This window comes from Stegodyphus dumicola, chromosome 4 (assembly GCF_044657685.1).
Source record: "Stegodyphus dumicola isolate Sdum_Otavi_A_Nest chromosome 4, ASM4465768v1".
Taxonomy (NCBI): domain Eukaryota; kingdom Metazoa; phylum Arthropoda; class Arachnida; order Araneae; family Eresidae; genus Stegodyphus; species Stegodyphus dumicola.
The window spans coordinates 161,303,008-161,323,498 of record NC_140771.1 but is presented as its reverse complement, the minus strand read 5'-3'; the positions used below and the strand labels follow the sequence as shown (position 1 = coordinate 161,323,498).

The 20,491-nt window shown below is 34.1% G+C and overlaps 2 protein-coding genes across 7 annotated transcripts in view; one reads left to right on the top strand and one right to left on the bottom strand.

Annotated features, from left to right (window-relative positions):
* Positions 1-20,491, top strand: part of LOC118191291 (uncharacterized) — a 234,831-nt gene that overhangs the window by 90,388 nt on the left and 123,952 nt on the right. For 3 of the 5 annotated variants that reach the window (XM_035362092.2, XM_035362095.2, XM_035362094.2), the window contains exons 1-3: positions 15,381-15,659; positions 15,758-15,805; positions 15,910-15,985. In XM_035362092.2, coding sequence (XP_035217983.2) covers positions 15,762-15,805; positions 15,910-15,985 — 120 coding nt within the window. In that variant the 5' untranslated portion in view covers positions 15,381-15,659; positions 15,758-15,761. The other 2 variants (XM_035362093.2, XM_085815704.1) reach the window with 2 other exon arrangements.
* LOC146997738 (uncharacterized) lies at positions 11,884-15,199 on the bottom strand. Of its 2 annotated transcripts, XM_085815706.1 has the most exons (3): positions 15,066-15,199; positions 14,515-14,874; positions 11,884-12,625 (listed from the first exon to the last, which is right to left on the bottom strand). In XM_085815706.1, the coding sequence occupies exons 2-3, from the start codon at positions 14,856-14,858 to the stop codon at positions 11,899-11,901; spliced, it is 1,071 nt and encodes a 356-aa protein (XP_085671832.1). In that variant the 5' UTR covers positions 14,859-14,874; positions 15,066-15,199; the 3' UTR covers positions 11,884-11,898. The 2 variants fall into 2 exon arrangements, with proteins under 2 accessions (XP_085671832.1, XP_085671833.1); XM_085815707.1 differs by lacking the exon at positions 15,066-15,199 and having other exon boundaries at positions 14,515-14,925.

Sequence of the window (20,491 nt, the reverse complement as noted above, 5' to 3'; positions counted from 1 at the left end):
TCCCATGTGCACATCGATCTATTTTCACTTAAAAAAACATCCCAGAGTTGCACAAACTCGGCATTGCGCACCACATTGGATTTGCCCATGTGCACATCGACCTATTTTCACTTAAAAAACATCCCAGAATTGCACAAATTCGGCATCGCGCACCACATTGGCTTTACCCATGTGCACATCCATCTATTTTCACTTAAAAAAACATCCCAGAATTGCACAAACTCGGCATTGCGCACCACATTGGCTTCGCCCATGTGCACATCGATCTATTTTCACTTAAAAAAACATCCCAGAGTTGCACAAACTCGGCATTGCGCACCACATTGGATTTGCCCATGTGCACATCGATCTATTTTCACTTAAAAAAACATCCCAGAGTTGCACAAACTCGGCATTGCGCACCACATTGGCTTTGCCCATGTGCACATCGATCTATTTTCACTTAAAAAAACATCCCAGAGTTGCACAAACTCGGCATTGCGCACCACATTGGATTTGCCCATGTGCACATCGATCTATTTTCACTTAAAAAAACATTCCAGAGTTGCATAAGCTCGGCATTGCGCACCACATTGGATTTGCCCATGTGCACATCGACCTATTTTCACTTAAAAAAACATCCCAGAATTGCACAAACTCCGCATCGCGCACCACATTGGCTTTGCCCATGTGCACATCGATCTATTTTCACTTAAAAAAACATCCCAGAATTGCACAAACTCGGCATTGCGCACCACATTGGCTTTTTCCCATGTGCACATCGATCTATTTTCACTTAAAAAAACATCCCAGAGTTGCACAAACTCGGCATTGCGCATCACATTTGTTTTGCCCATGTGCACATCGACCTATTTTCACTTAAAAAAAAATCCCAGAATTGCACAAACTCGGCATTGCGCACCACATTGGCTTTTCCCATGTGCACATCGATCTATTTTCACTTAAAAAACATCCCAGAGTTGCACAAACTCGGCATTGCGCACCACATTGGCTTTTTCCCATGGGCACGTCGATCTATTTTCACTTAAAAAAACATCCCAGAGTTGCACAAACTCGGCATTGCGCACCACATTGGCTTTGCCCATGTGCACATCGACCTATTTTCACTTAAAAAACATCCCAGAATTGCACAAACTCCGCATCGCGCACCACTTTGGCTTTGCCCATGTGCACATCGATCTATTTTCACTTAAAAAAACATCCCAGAATTGCACAAACTCGGCATTGCGCACCACATTGGCTTTTCCCATGTGCACATCGATCTATTTTCACTTAAAAAAACATCCCAGAGTTGCACAAACTCGGCATTGCGCATCACATTTGTTTTGCCCATGTGCACATCGACCTATTTTCACTTAAAAAAACATCCCAGAATTGCACAAACTCGGCATTGCGCACCACATTGGCTTTTCCCATGTGCACATCGATCTATTTTCACTTAAAAAAACATCCCAGAGTTGCACAAACTCGGCATTGCGCACCACATTGGATTTGCCCATGTGCACATCGACCTATTTTCACTTAAAAAAACATCCCAGAATTGCACAAATTCGGCATCGCGCACCACATTGGCTTTACCCATGTGCACATCCATCTATTTTCACTTAAAAAAACATCCCAGAATTGCACAAACTCGGCATTGCGCACCACATTGGCTTCGCCCATGTGCACATCGATCTATTTTCACTTAAAAAAACATCCCAGAGTTGCACAAACTCGGCATTGCGCACCACATTGGATTTGCCCATGTGCACATCGATCTATTTTCACTTAAAAAACATCCCAGAGTTGCACAAACTCGGCATTGCGCACCACATTGGCTTTGCCCATGTGCACATCGATCTATTTTCACTTAAAAAAACATCCCAGAGTTGCACAAACTCGGCATTGCGCACCACATTGGATTTGCCCATGTGCACATCGATCTATTTTCACTTAAAAAAACATTCCAGAGTTGCATAAGCTCGGCATTGCGCACCACATTGGATTTGCCCATGTGCACATCGACCTATTTTCACTTAAAAAAACATCCCAGAATTGCACAAACTCCGCATCGCGCACCACATTGGCTTTGCCCATGTGCACATCGATCTATTTTCACTTAAAAAAACATCCCAGAATTGCACAAACTCGGCATTGCGCACCACATTGGCTTTTTCCCATGTGCACATCGATCTATTTTCACTTAAAAAAACATCCCAGAGTTGCACAAACTCGGCATTGCGCATCACATTTGTTTTGCCCATGTGCACATCGACCTATTTTCACTTAAAAAAAAATCCCAGAATTGCACAAACTCGGCATTGCGCACCACATTGGCTTTTCCCATGTGCACATCGATCTATTTTCACTTAAAAAACATCCCAGAGTTGCACAAACTCGGCATTGCGCACCACATTGGCTTTTTCCCATGTGCACGTCGATCTATTTTCACTTAAAAAAACATCCCAGAGTTGCACAAACTCGGCATTGCGCACCACATTGGATTTGCCCATGTGCACATCGACCTATTTTCACTTAAAAAAACATCCCAGAATTGCACAAACTCGGCATCGCGCACCACATTGGCTTTACCCATTTGCACATCCATCTATTTTCACTTAAAAAAACATCCCAGAATTGCACAAACTCGGCATTGCGCACCACATTGGCTTTTCCCATGTGCACATCCATCTATTTTCACTTAAAAAAACATCCCAGAATTGCACAAACTCGGCATTGCGCACCACATTGGCTTTTCCCATGTGCACATCGATCTATTTTCACTTAAAAAAAACATCCGAGAGTTCCACAAACTCGGCATTGCGCACCACATTGGCTTTGCCCATGTGCACATCGATCTATTTTCACTTAAAAAAACATCCCAGAGTTGCACAAACTCGGCATTGCGCACCACATTGGATTTGCCCATGCGCACATCGACCTATTTTCACTTAAAAAAACATCCCAGAATTGCACAAACTCGGCATTGCGCACCACATTGGCTTTTCCCAAGTGCACATCGATCTATTTTCACTTAAAAAAACATCCCAGAGTTGCATAAACTCGGCATTGCGCATCACATTTGTTTTGCCCATGTGCACATCGACCTATTTTCACTTAAAAAAACATCCCAGAATTGCACAAACTCGGCATTGCGCACCACATTGGCTTTTTCCCATGTGCACATCGATCTATTTTCACTTAAAAAAACATCCCAGAGTTGCATAAACTCGGCATTGCGCATCACATTTGTTTTGCCCATGTGCACATCGACCTATTTTCACTTAAAAAAACATCCCAGAGTTGCACAAACTCGGCATTGCGCACCACATTGGATTTGCCCATGTGCACATCCATCTATTTTCACTTAAAAAACATCCCAGAATTGCACAAACTCGGCATTGCGCACCACATTGGCTTTTCCCATGTGCACATCGATCTATTTTCACTTAAAAAAACATGCCAGAATTGCACAAACTCGGCATTATGCACCACATTGGCTTTTCCCAAGTGCACATCGATCTATTTTCACTTAAAAAAACATCCCAGAGTTGCATAAACTCGGCATTGCGCATCACATTTGTTTTGCCCATGTGCACATCGACCTATTTTCACTTAAAAAAACATCCCAGAATTGCACAAACTCGGCATTGCGCACCACATTGGCTTTTTCCCATGTGCACATCGATCTATTTTCACTTAAAAAAACATCCCAGAGTTGCACAAACTCGGCATTGCGCACCACATTGGATTTGCCCATGTGCACATCGACCTATTTTCACTTAAAAAAACATCCCAGAATTGCACAAACTCGGCATTGCGCACCACATTGGCTTTTTCCCATGTGCACATCGATCTATTTTCACTTAAAAAAACATCCCAGAATTGCACAAACTCGGCATCGCGCACCACATTGGCTTTACCCATGTGCACATCCATCTATTTTCACTTAAAAAACATCCCAGAATTGCACAAACTCGGCATTGCGCACCACATTGGCTTTTCCCATGTGCACATCGATCTATTTTCACTTAAAAAAATATCCCAGAGTTGCACAAACTCGGCATCGCGTACCACATTGGATTTGCCCATGTGCACATCGACCTATTTTCACTTTAAAAAAATCCCAGAATTGCACAAACTCGGCATCGCGCACCACATTGGCTTCGCCCATGTGCACATCGATCTATTTTCACTTAAAAAAACATCCCAGAATGGCACAAACTCGGCATTGCGCACCACATTGGCTTTTCCCATGTGCACATCGATATATTTTCACTTAAAAAAAACATCCCAGAGTTACACAAACTCGGCATTGCGCACCACTTTGGCTTTGCCCATGTGCACATCGATCTATTTTCACTTAAAAAAACATCCCAGAATTGCACAAACTCGGCATTGCGCACCACATTGGCTTTTCCCATGTGCACATCGATCTATTTTCACTTAAAAAAATATCCCAGAGTTGCACAAACTCGGCATCGCGCACCACATTGGATTTGCCCATGTGCACATCGACCTATTTTCACTTTAAAAAAATCCCAGAATTGCACAAACTCGGCATCGCGCACCACATTGGCTTCGCCCATGTGCACATCGATCTATTTTCACTTAAAAAAACATCCCAGAATGGCACAAACTCGGCATTGCGCACCACATTGGCTTTTCCCATGTGCACATCGATATATTTTCACTTAAAAAAAACATCCCAGAGTTACACAAACTCGGCATTGCGCACCACTTTGGCTTTGCCCATGTGCACATCGATCTATTTTCACTTAAAAAACATCCCAGAGTTGCACAAACTCGGCATTGCGCACCACATTGGATTTGCCCATGTGAACATCGATCTATTTTCACTTAAAAAAACATTCCCGAGTTGCACAAGCTCGGCATTGCGCAACCACATTGGATTTGCCCATGTGCACATCGACCTATTTTCACTTAAAAAACATCCCAGAATTGCACAAACTCGGCATTGCGCACCACATTGGCTTTTCCCATGTGCACATCGATCTATTTTCACTTAAAAAAACATCCCAGAGTTGCACAAACTCGGCATTGCGCACCACATTGGATTTGCCCATGTGCACATCGATCTATTTTCACTTAAAAAAACTTTTCCAATCTGTCACCGTATTTTTAGCAATACGTAATTCCGTTCGTATAAAATCATTCCCGCACTTACCCAACCACATATAGGTAACTCGCAAAACATCACACATGCTCAATTTACTCTTCGCAAACCAGGAGTTCTTTCGAATTGATCTTGAAATTCGATGCCTACATTCGCCTCCAGTAACTCTGCACATCCACTCAAAACCGTCTATACGGTTTTTTCGCTCTACTAGTTTCATATTTGTTCCACAAACGGGCACTTATACGATATTGCAATCAAACCTTTCTCCATACACCACTCAATAACACATTTTTTATCATTTCGCCCCAACTGATAAAAGAAATCCAGATTCAAATACTCATCCATTTTGCAGTAAGCACCGAATTAAACACACTCATGAATAATCAAAACATTCTTTAAGCAAAAGAATTCTTTTCTGTATTTTCAGAAGTTACGGTTATAATTTTTAATTCATGCATTCAATATTTTCAATCGTTTGCTAATGATCGTTTTCAATCGTTTGGTATCTTAATAATACATTTGTGAGAGATAATTCGTTGCGCTAAATGATAACAATACCACACAACACACAAAAGTAGATTTACAATTTAAAAAATCTCGCACAGAACATTATAAACCTACTATTTCAACTCAGTTAAAATATAATATAAGTTTTCTTTAAATACGAAGCTATAGCATACTTATAACTTGTTTTGAAGAAGAGGCGTAACCAATATTACGTCATAAAAAGGCGTGTCCAAGCATAAGAGAAGTAAACACAGCATCGACTGATGCAGCCTATTCTGCGATTTAGCCCACACACAAATAAGACAGGGTCAGCAATTACACACACAAATAATATTTTACTGAAATGCATTTGAAAAGAAACCCTTATTTGAGAAAAAAAAATGATGCGTTCATTTTGTATTGCGCGCGCACAATATCACCACTTCACAATGAAAGGCACTTTCGAAGGAAAAATGAAATCACTCCTGTAGCACATGGGAAAAAAATTCGCAACTTTCGAACACTGAGGGAAGAATTTTGCCGTAGCACGTTGCAGAAAAATTGCTGATGTAGCACATTTAGCGAAAATCACTATTGTATCACATTTGTCACAAAAGTTGAATGATCGAAGAATTATTGCACGACTGGCGAAGTCAGCGGAACGGAACAGATCACATTGATGATTTGCTGAAGCTCCTTGCGATGATATGCACGACTTTGAAAAAACACAAGCAATATATATCAATACTTCTAGAAATAATTGAAGGGATACGTTGTAGCATACGTCTAATGTCCATATTCGTTGTTATTTTTAGTCAGTTCTTCAGAATGCCTTGGATGCACGTGGCTTAGGGTCGCTGAAAATCCATTGTCAGTAGCGTGCTCAGTCAAAAGGTCACCACTTTTGGTGGTCGTGTGTGCTTAATGCATGATATAATTAAAGAAAATAAGAGTAGACAATCTCCTATAACAAAAGAATATATTAAGTACTAAATTACAATTTAAATTACATTGCAGAGATCAACACAGAGCTCGGAACACAGCTCGTGCTAGCGTCGCGTACACTTGTCCGACGAGAAGTCTGAGTGAGTAAAGATGTCGCTTTGCTGCTCCGATTAAGAACTGGATTTTACACAAGGAGGTTAGAATACATGGAGATGGCGTCTCTGCTGTCGCAATACGAGGAGAGTGAAGCCGGGGGAAGCAAATAAGCCACGCCTCGTGAGGGCAAGAAAACGCTTCCCTTACTATGTGAAGTGAGGTTAAACGTCAGCTTGTTTGAAGTTTTGAGTGTGTTTTCTGATTTCTTATGTGAAGACGTGAGAGGGTTATAAGGTACTGAATGGTTACATTGAAATAATGTCTACATTTCGGATTTCATTTCCATATAAAAGAATGTTTTTTTAACATGCATAAATAAGTAGAGTAATTGAAATGTGCGTTTGAAAAGCCGTCAGAAAAGAGTTTGAGTATTTTCTCGGTGTGACGTGCGCGAAGAAACATCTATAATTCTCAGATTTTTCTTCAATTAATGGTTTGAGTATTATACTCGTAATTAACTGAGTTGTAAAAGCAAAACGGTAAGTAAACAAGGGAAGGGGGAGTGGTCAGCTCATCGTGGAAAAGAAAACGCGTTATTTTAAAGGTGTGATCATATTACATTACAAGTCATATTTTATGTATTTAATTTTATTTTCTGTTCAAGTAAATATTTAATAACAGGATTTAATTTGGGGTGAAATTTGTGGGAGTTTTAAAAATAACAATGCAGGATTTAAATATTATTTGTTATCATTGTTCATGCAATTTAATATTTTTCAAAACGTACGTAGTATTTCTAACATGGAAAATTGAGAATTATACCTGTATATATTTAGAATAACTAAAATATAATCAATTAATGGTTTGAGTATTTATTTATTTATTTTCACAATACCTTTATTGCTAGCATTCATTAATGACAGCATGTAATTACATAATGCATTTCTCATTTAACTCATTTTAATGGAATCAGTCCCTTTGTACATATATTTTCCCTCTGCATATCCTGATAATCATTAGAATTGATACAATTATCAGCACTTGCAGCCGTTTCCTTGGATATGTTTTAAACATGCACAGCAAATTTTTATCTAACTTTGAGCAAAGTATAATTAAATAAATGATAGTATATATGTTAAAAGAATATTTACCTGTGAAATGTAATACCGGATCCTGCTATTCTTCTATTTGTACAGCCGAAAGCGACGCAGGAATTTACCATTTTGGCAGGAATAAAAATTGCTTCTCGGAACAATATTGCAGCCGTCTACAAGATGATAGAAAATGTAGAAATAAAATGAAATGGCGTGAAATAGTGAAGGAAAAAGCGCGCGAAGAATCCACGGTCTTTAATTTACGAAACTGGGTGTGGCTAGGTTCTGTCTCATTGGCTGAAGAGCTCGTCAATCTTTCTAAAGCCACGACTACTAAGGGCATGCTTTTCCCCACTTTTTGGCTTCACTTGGACTGCGTAAGGCTCCTCTAAACCAGGCTGAATCACCAACTTTTCTCTCTTGGCGAAGGAGTGAACGCGCTGCCAATTTTGGCGCGTTTATCGCACACGCTGGCTGAATGTCTGCTGTTTTGTTTTTTAAGATTTATTTTATAGACGCGCGGCATTCAGCGCATATAAACTTTTCGGATAATTTATTAATTCTCGAATAGTATATAGACGTTTTCACTTAAATAAAATTTCGCGTATATTTTGTAAACATATTCAAAATAACTTATTCTTTAGATGTTTCAGTTTCGTTATCAGACTAAAATAAATAAGATATGAATAAAAACTTTCAATAGTGTCAAATGGGGAAATAGTTAAAGCGCTGAGTGTGCAAATAAATTTATCTTAATGACATTTTAACAAAAATTTCAATAAAAACACTGTAAATTCATACTAAAAAAATAACTTAAGAATATGTTGTCATTTAAGTCTGAGGTATATGGAAATAATTGTGCAAGATTCTGAAGAAACACTTTCTTTTAAATGTGTGAAATATTTCATAACATATATGGAAGAAGAAAGTACAGCATTCTGTGTTTTGGATGCAAGTTATTCAAATGTAATATAAATACGAACTAGAAACCGTAATAAAAAGTCCTTCCTCTTCAATCAGATCACCTTTGTGTTGCATTGTATTTGTAATACTTCTAAAAATCCAATTTTTACCTAAATTAAAAAACAGTTATTCCATAAAAGATAATAACTTTGAACGTATATAGAATGAATTTTGTGATTTGAGTTATGTTACAAAATAATTCATAGTTTATATATTTTATACTAATAATTTAGATAAAACCTGTCCAATTTAAGAATGTGTGTTAACCACATTCTTAAATTGTAAAAGGACGACTTAACCACATGTAATTCATTTCAAAGCATAAAAGAAAGCTTATTTTTTATTTTACACAGCAACAGCATTTTCATGCAGTCAAGTTTTTTTAACTGCTAGTTATTATACATAATACTTAATTTTAAACCCATTTTTATTAGAAAGCATAACTAAGAAACTTCTTTTTAAAGCACCACAGTGATTGCAAAGAATGTCGTTAAATTTACAAAAGTATTGAAGATATATTGAACAGCATTATAACAAGAAAGTACTGTACAAAATATGTAAATTTAGCATAACTTCTTTTTTAGTATTTGCATAGTTTCCTCCAAATGAACCTTAATGGGAAGTTATCTTGCAAAAATTTAAAAGTATTAAAATGGCCTCTATTTAAGATGTAACTGCATTTATAATTATTTTGTAATTGCGAATAGATTATATTACTGCAATTAGATTATGCACTTACAACATAATTGCATAAAGTAATGAAATTAAGAGTTCACAGATACAATGTAATATAATTACAATGCAATTACCTAAATTGTAATTATAATCACTTATTTAATACCACAATATTATTACAATCACAATGTAATTTAAATTGGGTACTATATTTGCATACCCTCCACTCAAAAGGAGGTACTGATAAGCCTGGAAGTTATTATCAACAAAAAGCCTGTTCAGGACAGTTTGATGACAATTTCCACCGGGCGAAAAGTACATTCTTAAGACCAGGCAAATCATGACAATAAAAATCATTTAGTCTTATGATTCACTATATTTTAAACCTAAACTTGAATTCTGCACCAAATTATTTACCTATATTTTAACATACTTTATGAATTATTAGAAGCGATATGGCAAATATCTTCTAAAAATAACTGTAAAATATTTGTATCCATTAATTGATTCAGATACACACTTTTATTATTTAAGTATATCAAAATAACAGTTTCATGTTTCTGAAAAACAAAAATTATGGAAAAAGTTATATTCTTAGAAGCATATGATATTAGTCACCAGATGCAAAATTATAGTTAATTTTTTGCCCTAAATACAATTTTATTACACAGTAGTCAAGTGTGTAACTTAATAACATGTTATATAAAAAATTAATGATAATAAGTTTATCAGAAATGAATTAATTCTGCATAACTTTCTGCACTTGAAAATTTTCTACACCTGAGGGGAGGGAGAGATCTAGTAAAATTAGATTTATTATAACTTCAGTTGGACCAAACACCTTCTCTCTCTATATATATGCATCACTAAAGAAATAAATAAAATTATCATGCTTAAAAAACAGATATACCATACCAGTTTTTTTTCCCCTTTATATTGAGAAATAACAAACAGTACAACACTGAAAAATACTATCCTTGAAATGTTGTTTAAATGAAGAAACACACACCATCTTTTTATTTAAGCATTACACTTCAAAAACAGATACACATACCAATTTATTTTCACTAGCCTTTATACTGATAACATGCCATATAAAAATGAAAAGAATTATCCTTGAAATTTAGATAAAATGAAGTAACACAATGGGAAAATTTATGCACACGGACATCTTTTTTCTATTGCATGTTGCCTGACATAATCCACAAGTGCCTAAAAATGTACCCAAAGAAACGCATTTCAATATTAACAAAAAATTGTTTACAGATTAAAATTCATTCATTTCATACCAGTATTATAAAGATCATGCATGAAACAAATCTGCTTTCCCATACTTTTAAGTAAAACTTTTATACTGGAAAATAGACTATATTTCTATATATTAGAAACAAGAAAATACTAATTTGAATGTTCTGCATTCATTTCTAAATCTTTAATCCATTGCCAAATTGTATAATACTGTGATTATAAATAAACTTGCACAATCCTTGCAATTATTGAAGTCAGATTATATATATTGTCTCACACTATTCAATTTATTCCATTGACTTCAGATGTCAATGTCAAAATTCTGGAAGTTATTTTAACCAAGAAACAGTAGTGGGCACCGTGCATAAACAACTCATCTAACTTTTTAACAATAGTGATTATAAAATAAAGAAAAAAATTATATATCATTCCAACGATATTGCAACTATAGTATAATGTTACATATATCTTTAGCAAACATTCAGATTTTATCTTGACTTTCCAAATTATTATTTATTTTTTAATAAATTTCAATATGCTAATGATTTTCATGTTACATCAGTATAAATTCCACAATTAGCACAGGAAAACAAAATCTGCGCTTTATATTAGAAGAGAAATTTCTTTTCCACATTCAAAACATCTACATTGGCGATGTTTGGCGATGGGTACATTAACCCTAGACTAATTTAATTATAGCTATTATTACAGAAATTAGCAGATACTCAGGTTATTGTACACAAGAATTTCACTTTACTTGCACATTATAAACATCAGAGAAGATATAAACTCTAAATGAAGGCGTAATTAACATTATACTTACTAAGCAAAGTTCAGCGCCTGGACCAGGTTTCCAATTGTCTCTTCGGCAATTATTTACCCATATTTTTCTTCATTCTTCATTTTTAGGAAATTTTACCAATGTATGACCTTTCCGTGAACGATTTGAACAATTAATAGCTGTACATCCGCCCATTTTACACAAAAAAAAACACAAAAAATTGTTGCACCGTAACTACACAGCCGCCATTAAATCTCCCACTTGGGAGCGCGAATGCCTGATGATTCAGCCTGGTATATAGGAGCCTTAATATTTGGAATAGCGAGTTCTCGCCTTGTAGGCGTGGTAATTAACGCGAAACATTAAAATTATGGCCCTTCAGTAAAGCGAGGAGAAACAGCGTTTATTTCATTCAATAATTTTTTATTTTATAAATGACAGCCAACGGAAATTGTGTGGAATATATTTTAAATAGCCTACTGATTTTATTAATAGTTTATTTGTATTTGAGTAAGATACTTCTGTTTCTGTAACTGACTTTTTAAAAAGAGAGCTTTATCTGATATTGCACCACACCACAAATCTGAAATAAAGGTGACTGCTCCAGAAGGAGAGATGCCGACTAGTGCTTTCAGCGTATTGGCATTTTTGTAGTAGCTGAAAGTTAGTTGCTGTTCTGTAGGATTGCATGGCCTCTGTATTTCGAGCTCTGTGCAATCAATGATTACTCGGCAATTTGGATATTGATGTAAGAATTGCAGAGGCATGAACTCTTTAACTTGGGCCTTTTTTGGCCATATATTCACACATTTAAGCTTAGTAGAAACAATTCTCGTTACACAATTGAAAATCTTTGAAACTGTAGAAGAAGCTATCTTAAAAATTATTCCTAGGAATTCATTTGTGGTTCCAGTTCGAATTTTCACTAGAAACATGAAAAATTGATCAATAGGTGGCATTCTATCTTTCTTTAACAAATCTTCCGATAAATTTAAAAAGTTGAATATTGTCATAAACGTCTCATGAGAGAAACCTGTTACACATTTCATGTTTACTTTTATCCTCTCATTAGCTGAAGAAAACACATTCAATAAAACATTATTTTGTGCAGCATCCAATTGGTCTCTCATTTGACAAAATTCGTTTAAAATTAACAAAAAAGACTCGTCAGTTTGTGATGATACTGTCTTCCTTATGCAAACAGGAATATTTGCTCTGAAAAGGAAAAGAAAATATGTACTGTAATAAATAGTTTGACAGTTTAAATAAAACAAAAGTTCTAATATTAAAATAAATACTTTTCTTCAATAGTAATGTCCAAAATTTAAAGCATGAATTGCAGCTCCTACACCACAGAATAGTTATGGTTGATGGAATTAGTGAATAGGAATTTTCCTAATCAGAAATTAGTTAAGCAATATGCTTTTTTTTTTTTTTTTTTTTTTTTTTAATTTTCTTTTTTTAATGTTGTGATAGACAGGCAAACAACATTCATAGTCATATTATTGCTATTTTTTTAAATATATTTACAATTTCTAGATATTATACATGAAAATTTCAAGACGGTATATATGTAACTAAGGATGGGTTATATTCAATATTATAAAAAAATATATTGTAGACAACAAGCTCCAAGACCAAAATAAATGCATAAGTGTCCTTTTAATAATTTGAAAAATAAAGATAATAATGAAAGAAAGAAATAATAAAAGAAAACAGTGCTTTTAATAATTTGGGAATAAATATATGTATAAAATACAGGTACTCAACTGGGTATAAAGTATATATGTTATGAATAACAATCCCTTTCCCCCATTTTGGTGACACTACACCATGCTACACGTTGCAAACATCTAATTTATCACTTGCATCTAGCTAAAGTACCAAAATAACTGATAAATTTAAAATATCTGACTACAAGTATAAATAACGTTTTATTATGAAAAGACATTTCTAAAATATCTATTCTGATTACAGTACAGCAACTTAATAAAAAAATGCCTTCTCTTAGTTAGAAAGGTATCAATGTAATTGATTTAGATACTTTTCCATTATGCACTTGCCATGCATTTTGATGTGTATGTGTGAATAACAGAAAAATGAGGTATGTGTGTACACATATACCACTTCGCACACACACACCAAAATTTGCATGGCAGATATATAACGGAAAAGTTCTCTCATTTATTTGGCATTCTTTTATTGAACTATTTAAATACTTTTGTAATATATAGAATTCTTTATTAAAGCAGTTCCCAAGACTGAATCACTAATCAACTGAAACATCTCATTGAAATCTTTCCACATATTTCTCATACCTCATTACATGTTACATCTTGGTTGATTAGTAATTAAATTTGGGGGACATTTTACTAAATTTTCAATTTTTTTGTGAAACTTTTACATGCAAATAAACATAAGGTATACAAAATAGAGGATGAACTAACAATAAAAATTATTTTTAAATCAGCAATACTGAAGCATTTAGAAGCTTAAAATTTCTATGTAGTAAGCTATTTGCAAGGATAAACTTAAGGCTAGCGTCTAATATGATACCTTACAATGTGATGCTAGTAATCAGAATCTGGTGAAGTAAATAATAACAACCCAGAAATCAAATTCAATGAATTTATTAAAAAGTATTATTAGCAGTGGTAAAAACTGAAGTAAGAAACACCAAAGAAATAAGCATAGAAAGTGTCATATTATAGAAATAAGTATTAAAATTAGGTGGAAACCTCGCTAACTGCTTCGTCAGTGAAGTGTCTACCAAAGTTGTAAGAATTGAAGTAAGAAACATGATAAAAGAATAAAACAACAAGTCCTTAACACATAAGCAATAAAAACCCTGTCAAATACGAAATAATATGTATCATGCCATAGAAAGCAATTAAGTTGCGATCAAGGCAATTTTCATTTCTAAAACTATCAGCTGCAAAAAACATTGAAACAGGAAGAAAGTAATTAAATTTCATAGCACACCAATTATGCTTTTATCTTTTTCTAAAACCAAAAGTGTAGAAAATTTAAAAAAAAAAAAAAAAAAAAAAAAAAAAAAAAAAAAAAAGCTCTATGTATTTCTGATAAAACTAGTAGATAAATACCTCTTTTCTCTTGAACTTTCCTGTGATGGTTCACCAAATACATAACTAGTTCGCTTACGAGTGGTTCCTTTAGTCGAAATAAAAATAAATTTCGTTGGCACAGCATCTGCCTTTAATGACCTCCTGTTCGTGAATGGCTGGTATGTGAAACATTCTTCTTCAAAATGTTCAGAGCAAATTCTGGTAGTGGGGGTTGGATTGAAGTTTTCCCTTTTTATTCTTACTATCCACTCTTTACGCAGATTTTCATCCTTAGGAAACAGATGGAAGGAAATCTTATTTTCTTTACATCTGTCTTTCATATTGTTATTTGAACAACCGTATGCACAACATGTAGTAGGCATTGTCAACACTCAAAAACTGGAAATGTAAACAGGAATTTAGAAATCAGACTAAAAATTAAAACTATAATGGGAAAATGATAAATGAATTATCAAATCAAGGAAAGAATTCATAAATAAATATTAACAATCAGAACATGGTAAAGCAGCGAACAAGAGAGTATCATGAAGATAATAATAACATATAAGAGTGGCAAAAATTATACTAACCAAATGAATGAACAGTTAATTAACGTTTGAAATAATACTTAAAACTGAAATGCAAATTTCATAACTAATTAAAAATAAACAAAGTTTCCGATTTTTCAACACAGCTACAACAGCACAAGCTTGTTTGTTTACATTAGCAGTCCTTACATCACGTGACCTCAGACGTCACCGGAATGTATCTCATTCGTTCTTTCACTGATTCACTAAATTTTCCCCTCGCTAACTCTTTCCATTTCACGGCCGCTAATTTAGATATTGGTGATTTCACTTTGGCATCATAACATTAAATTTTGATTTAAAATTCGAGGTATGGTATGTAAGTGCTAATGCGAAGTCTGATTTCTATTTGTGATCGACTGAAGATTAAGAAATCTGTGCATTTAATTTATGTTATGCGGATTATATCATATTTAATGTGTCCTTGTAATTTTTTTTTATTAGTGATATTTATCATCAGTGCCCGAAATGAGAAATTACTTGCACATTACGAAATAAAAGAGTACCGAGATTACGAAATAAAAGAGTACTCTAGATTTTAGAATAATGTTTACAGTTTTCTATTTGGATATACATTTCTGGCAAAAAGCTGATATGGTATAAAGTGTTTTCGTATCTATTAATTAATGTGATTTTATAGTTCGAAAACCTTTAATAAATTATTTCGATTATTATATTTATTATTTATTTGTTAGCGAAATGGATATTACTGGATTAGTCGTCGCAGCAAGCGAAGGAATTCAGTATGTAGTAATAGTTTTTTTCGCTCTTTATTTGAATTGTTTTATAATCAAAGCATATTTTCAAATAAACTTATCAGTCTGAAAATGTATATTCTTTCTTATAGGTTGGAAAATGGGAAAGGATTATTATATAAAATTTACAACCAGACAGAAAATATTCATATTTTTTTACTAGCATGTGTAAGTTACATTTTGTAATGCTTTGAAGAAATGTAGTGTTGAGGAGAAAAACTATTTTTAAAGATCTGTAGAAATGTGGATATATTAATTTTTTTGAATATGTCCTTTATACGTGCTATATACCCATTAAAATAAGAGATGAAAAATTCATTAGAAATGTAAATATTGGTTAATTTCGTTCATCTTTTATTATATATTGATAGTATATAGTATACTTTGTGATTATCTGTACCAAAACAAAAACTTATAAACACTTTGGAAATTTTGTGAATTGGCAAAAAAATGTTTGGGGGGGGGGAAGTGCAGAATTGCCCAGTTGCTTGGCGCATTTTTCAAAATCGCCAACTTGCCACGCTCTCGTGTCTTGTCTGCTGGATTTGCAACCACTCCAGAAGACTATAAGGTGTGACATTTACAATGGCGAACAAGTAAAATAAATACAAAATAAAAGTTGAAGCAAAATTTTGAAAACTGAAAATCCTTTAAAAACAGCATAATAATTTTAAAAAACAAACATGGTTAAGGAAACATAGTAAGCTTCAAAAACTTAAAATCGTTACAAAACCTTGAAAAATTAAAATTCATTTACCTATAAAAAAATTGGGGAAAGTGGAGAATCAGAATTGCCCAGTTGCTTGGCGCATTTTTCAAAATCGCCAACTTGCCACGCTCTCGCGTCTTGTCTGCTGGATTTGCAACCATTCCAGAAGACTATAAGGTGTGACATTTACAATGGCGAACAAGTAAAATAAATACAAAATAAAAGTTGAAGCAAAATTTTGAAAACTGAAAATCCTTTAAAAACAGCATAATAATTTTAAAAAACAAACATGGTTAAGGAAACATAGTAAGCTTCAAAAACTTAAAATCGTTACAAAACCTTGAAAAATTAAAATTCATTTACCTATAAAAAAATTGGGGAAAGTGGAGAATCACCCACTGCTTGACACGTTTTTAAGAATTTTACAAACTCGGTATCCATGTACACATCAACCTACTTTCGCTTAAAAAAAATCCCAGAATTGTACAAAAATGTCATGCATACTCTCTTGACTTTATCCATGTACACATCAACCTATTTTCACGTTTTTAAGAATTTTACAAACTCGGTATCCATGTAGACATTGACCTACTTTTACTTTAAAAAAAATCCCAGAATTGCACAAAGATGGCATTGCGCACTCGGCTAATCTTTGGAATATGGTAACAGGTAGTTTGGCGACATTTTGGTAAGGCGATAAAGGTTACTAGCTAGGATTTTAGCAATGTACGTGGATAAAGTCGAGTGTGCGCAATGCCATTTTTATGCAATTCTTTGATTCTTTTTTTAAAGTGAAAATAGGTCGACGTGTACATGGATGATACCATGTATGTGCAATTCTTAAAAACGCAGCAAGCAGTGGGTGATTCTGCACTTTCTCCCAGTTTCCCACCTAATCTTGTCATGATTAAGCACTTTTGTTCCAAAAAAGTTCTAGCATAAGCATAATTCGGCTAGCAGATTGTTGGAAAAAAATGTTGAGCATTAAAAAAAAAAAAGCCCTTTACTTCGTGAAAACAAAATGGCGTTCAAAAAAAAAAAAAAACTAGCAGTTTGCCGTAGCAGGGTTAATTGTCAAAAAATCGCCAAGTTACCATAATCCGAAGATTAACCGTGCGCTCCTTTGACTTTCTCCATGTACACATTGACCTAGTTTCTCTAAAAAAGTCAAAGAAAATTGACAAAAATCCAGTTCTTCGTACTCTTGTAAAAAGTGCCAAACAAATACGTGGGAAATTTTTAAAACTGGAAATCCTTAAAAAAAAAAAAAAAAAAAAAAAAAAAAACTAATAACTTTAAAAACTAAAATCGTTTCAAAAACATAGTAAGTTTAAAAAACACAAAATCCTTACAGGAAACCCTGAAAAATTAATTCTCTCACTTCCAAAAAATTTTTAAATATGAAAATCCAGTCCTTACAAAAACATAATTTTAAAAACTAAGAATTGTTTCAAAAACATAGTAAGTTTTAAACACTTAAAATCGTTACAAAACATTGAAAATTTAAAATACTTTCACATATCTCAAAAGGGGTAATGCACTCTGCTCAGCCGATGAACGAAACGTAACGAATTCTTTTAAAATAACTGCAGCTCTACCATCATCTACACCAATCAGAAATTCTAAATTTTAAAATACATACTGAGCACGCGCAAAAATGCTCCAAATTTTGCTCTCAAAAGAAATTCTCAATTTAAAATACATACTACGCATGCGCGAAAATGCTCTGAAATTCGCCTTTCAGAACGGCAAAATGGACTTGGATACCACATTTGGCTTACTTATCAATCTCGTAAAAAGCAAAAACACAACGTGCCAAATAAGTGGGCAATTCTGCACTTTAGCCAATGTTTGTTTAGCATTCTTTGTAACCCATAAGTTCTGTTCAGTTAATAAATAATGATGAAAAAGTACTGATATTTCTGCATTGCCGAGAAACTAACAGTTAGTAATCAGGGCATGTGTAAGAAACAAATAGAGTAAAAGTATATTTACAGGTACCCCATGGCGATTTTTGGTGGTACCTGGATACCAAGTTTGTGCAATTCTTTGACTTGTTATTTTGGCTTTGTGTAGTGGCGATTTTAGCTCTAAAAATCGCCACTACACAAAAACAAAATAACAAGTCAAAGAATTGCACAAACTCGGTATCCATTGACCTATTTTTACTTAAACATCACAGAATTGCACAAACTAGGCATTGTGCACTCCCTTTTTGGATGTACACATCGATATATTTTCACTTAAAAAGTCAAAGCAGCACCTGTTTCTAGGTAAAAGTATATTTGCAAAACATTCAACTACTCAGGTGACCATAAATGAAACAACAACTTGGCGATAAACGGAACAACAATTTCGGTATAATACAAGGGGTACCCTTCAGTCTGCTCTAACCACGAACAGTTATTGGTTTATGCATATGTGTGAATATAAGAAAGAAGGAATTTGTTTATAAGGGGAAAAAAAACCTATACGGTACATTTTTACAGTTGGCGGATGTTTTTAAAATGTAGTTGGTTAACTATAGCCTTCATGTAAGTTTTCACAATATTAATTCTTAATAATTCATTTAGGAATGCAGTTTGAAATATTCATTGCATAAATAAATACAGTACAAAGTCTTTAATCCGGACTCATTGGGACTTCGATTCCGGATTAGGGGTTTTTCCGGATTATAGATCGTCAGTTTAAATCTGGTAAGATGGCATGCAGAAATTATAAAATTAAAAATACGAAACCATAATTTATGAATTAAAGAGCAATTATGATCTAAAAAGTATCAAAATTTACAAAAAAAAAAAAAAAAAAAAAAAAAACTTAATATTTATTTGTTTACTTTATTAAACCTTTCTTTCAATGTAAGTTGTTTAAGTTGCTTTGTTTTTTGTGCTAATATTTTCTCTTTAATTCTCTCTTCTATGGATTTTGGATCTTATCTTTACAGCTGGCATTAACTATAAAGAGTTCTAACCAGTATCCTGAAAATTATAACCATTTAAACATTTGCTTGATTTTAAAAGAAATCAGAGATGTACTTCTAGTACATCGTCGCATGAGGCGAAAGTTCAAAATGTGAGTTCACGAGTATGTAAAATAAGAACGAAAGATGTTCTTCGTCTTGTGCTACGCTGGCATGGAGGCAGTCAGAGGAGAAGTCATGTGATCTTGAGAATGCACCTGGTTGATCGAAATCAGTAAAGTTCATTAAAAGTTCTTAATTTAACGATAAAAACACTTAATATGTAATAAATGTATGTATATTACTTTAAAACAGCTCTCTTCTATAAACAATCTCTCTCTATAAACAATATCTCTTCTCTTTACGTGCATGCGCATAAAGTTTGTAGCTTTGAGGTCCGGATTATGGACGTCTGGATTAAAGACTTTGTACTGTATCACTTTCCAGGATGAAATGTATGCATTCAACAAAAATGCCATTTGATTTATTGGCTTTACGTAGTTAAACAAATAAATTATTTTTTAGAATTATTCGTACTGCAAAATGATTTAAATGACAGAGAGGTATAAGGTTTTGACAACTATAAAAGGATTACAGGGTAGTCTATATTTTGGGGTACCTCTTAGATTATCACCAAGTTGCTGCTTCATTTGTGGTATCCTGAGTATTTTACGGTGTATGTTTTGGAAACTCTGTTATGCCATGATTGGTTGTAATGCATAAGCGTTTCAGCAAGTGTTGGGATAATATTTCTCAGGGCTTATTTCTGTGTTGGATGTCGAGTAGGAAGTACGTGACTATTTGTGCTTTACACCATAAAATGGCTGCCAATGGCAAGATTAACCTGTAGTTTCTGTATGATTTTTTAACAAATGAGAAAGAAACCATTGATTGACAGGTATGTGAATGAAGGTTTAAATGGCTTCGTTCACCTCGCAGTGACATTTAAGCATCTGGAAACTGGAGCTTGAAACAACACTGTTGAAGGTATGTGGGATGCAATAAA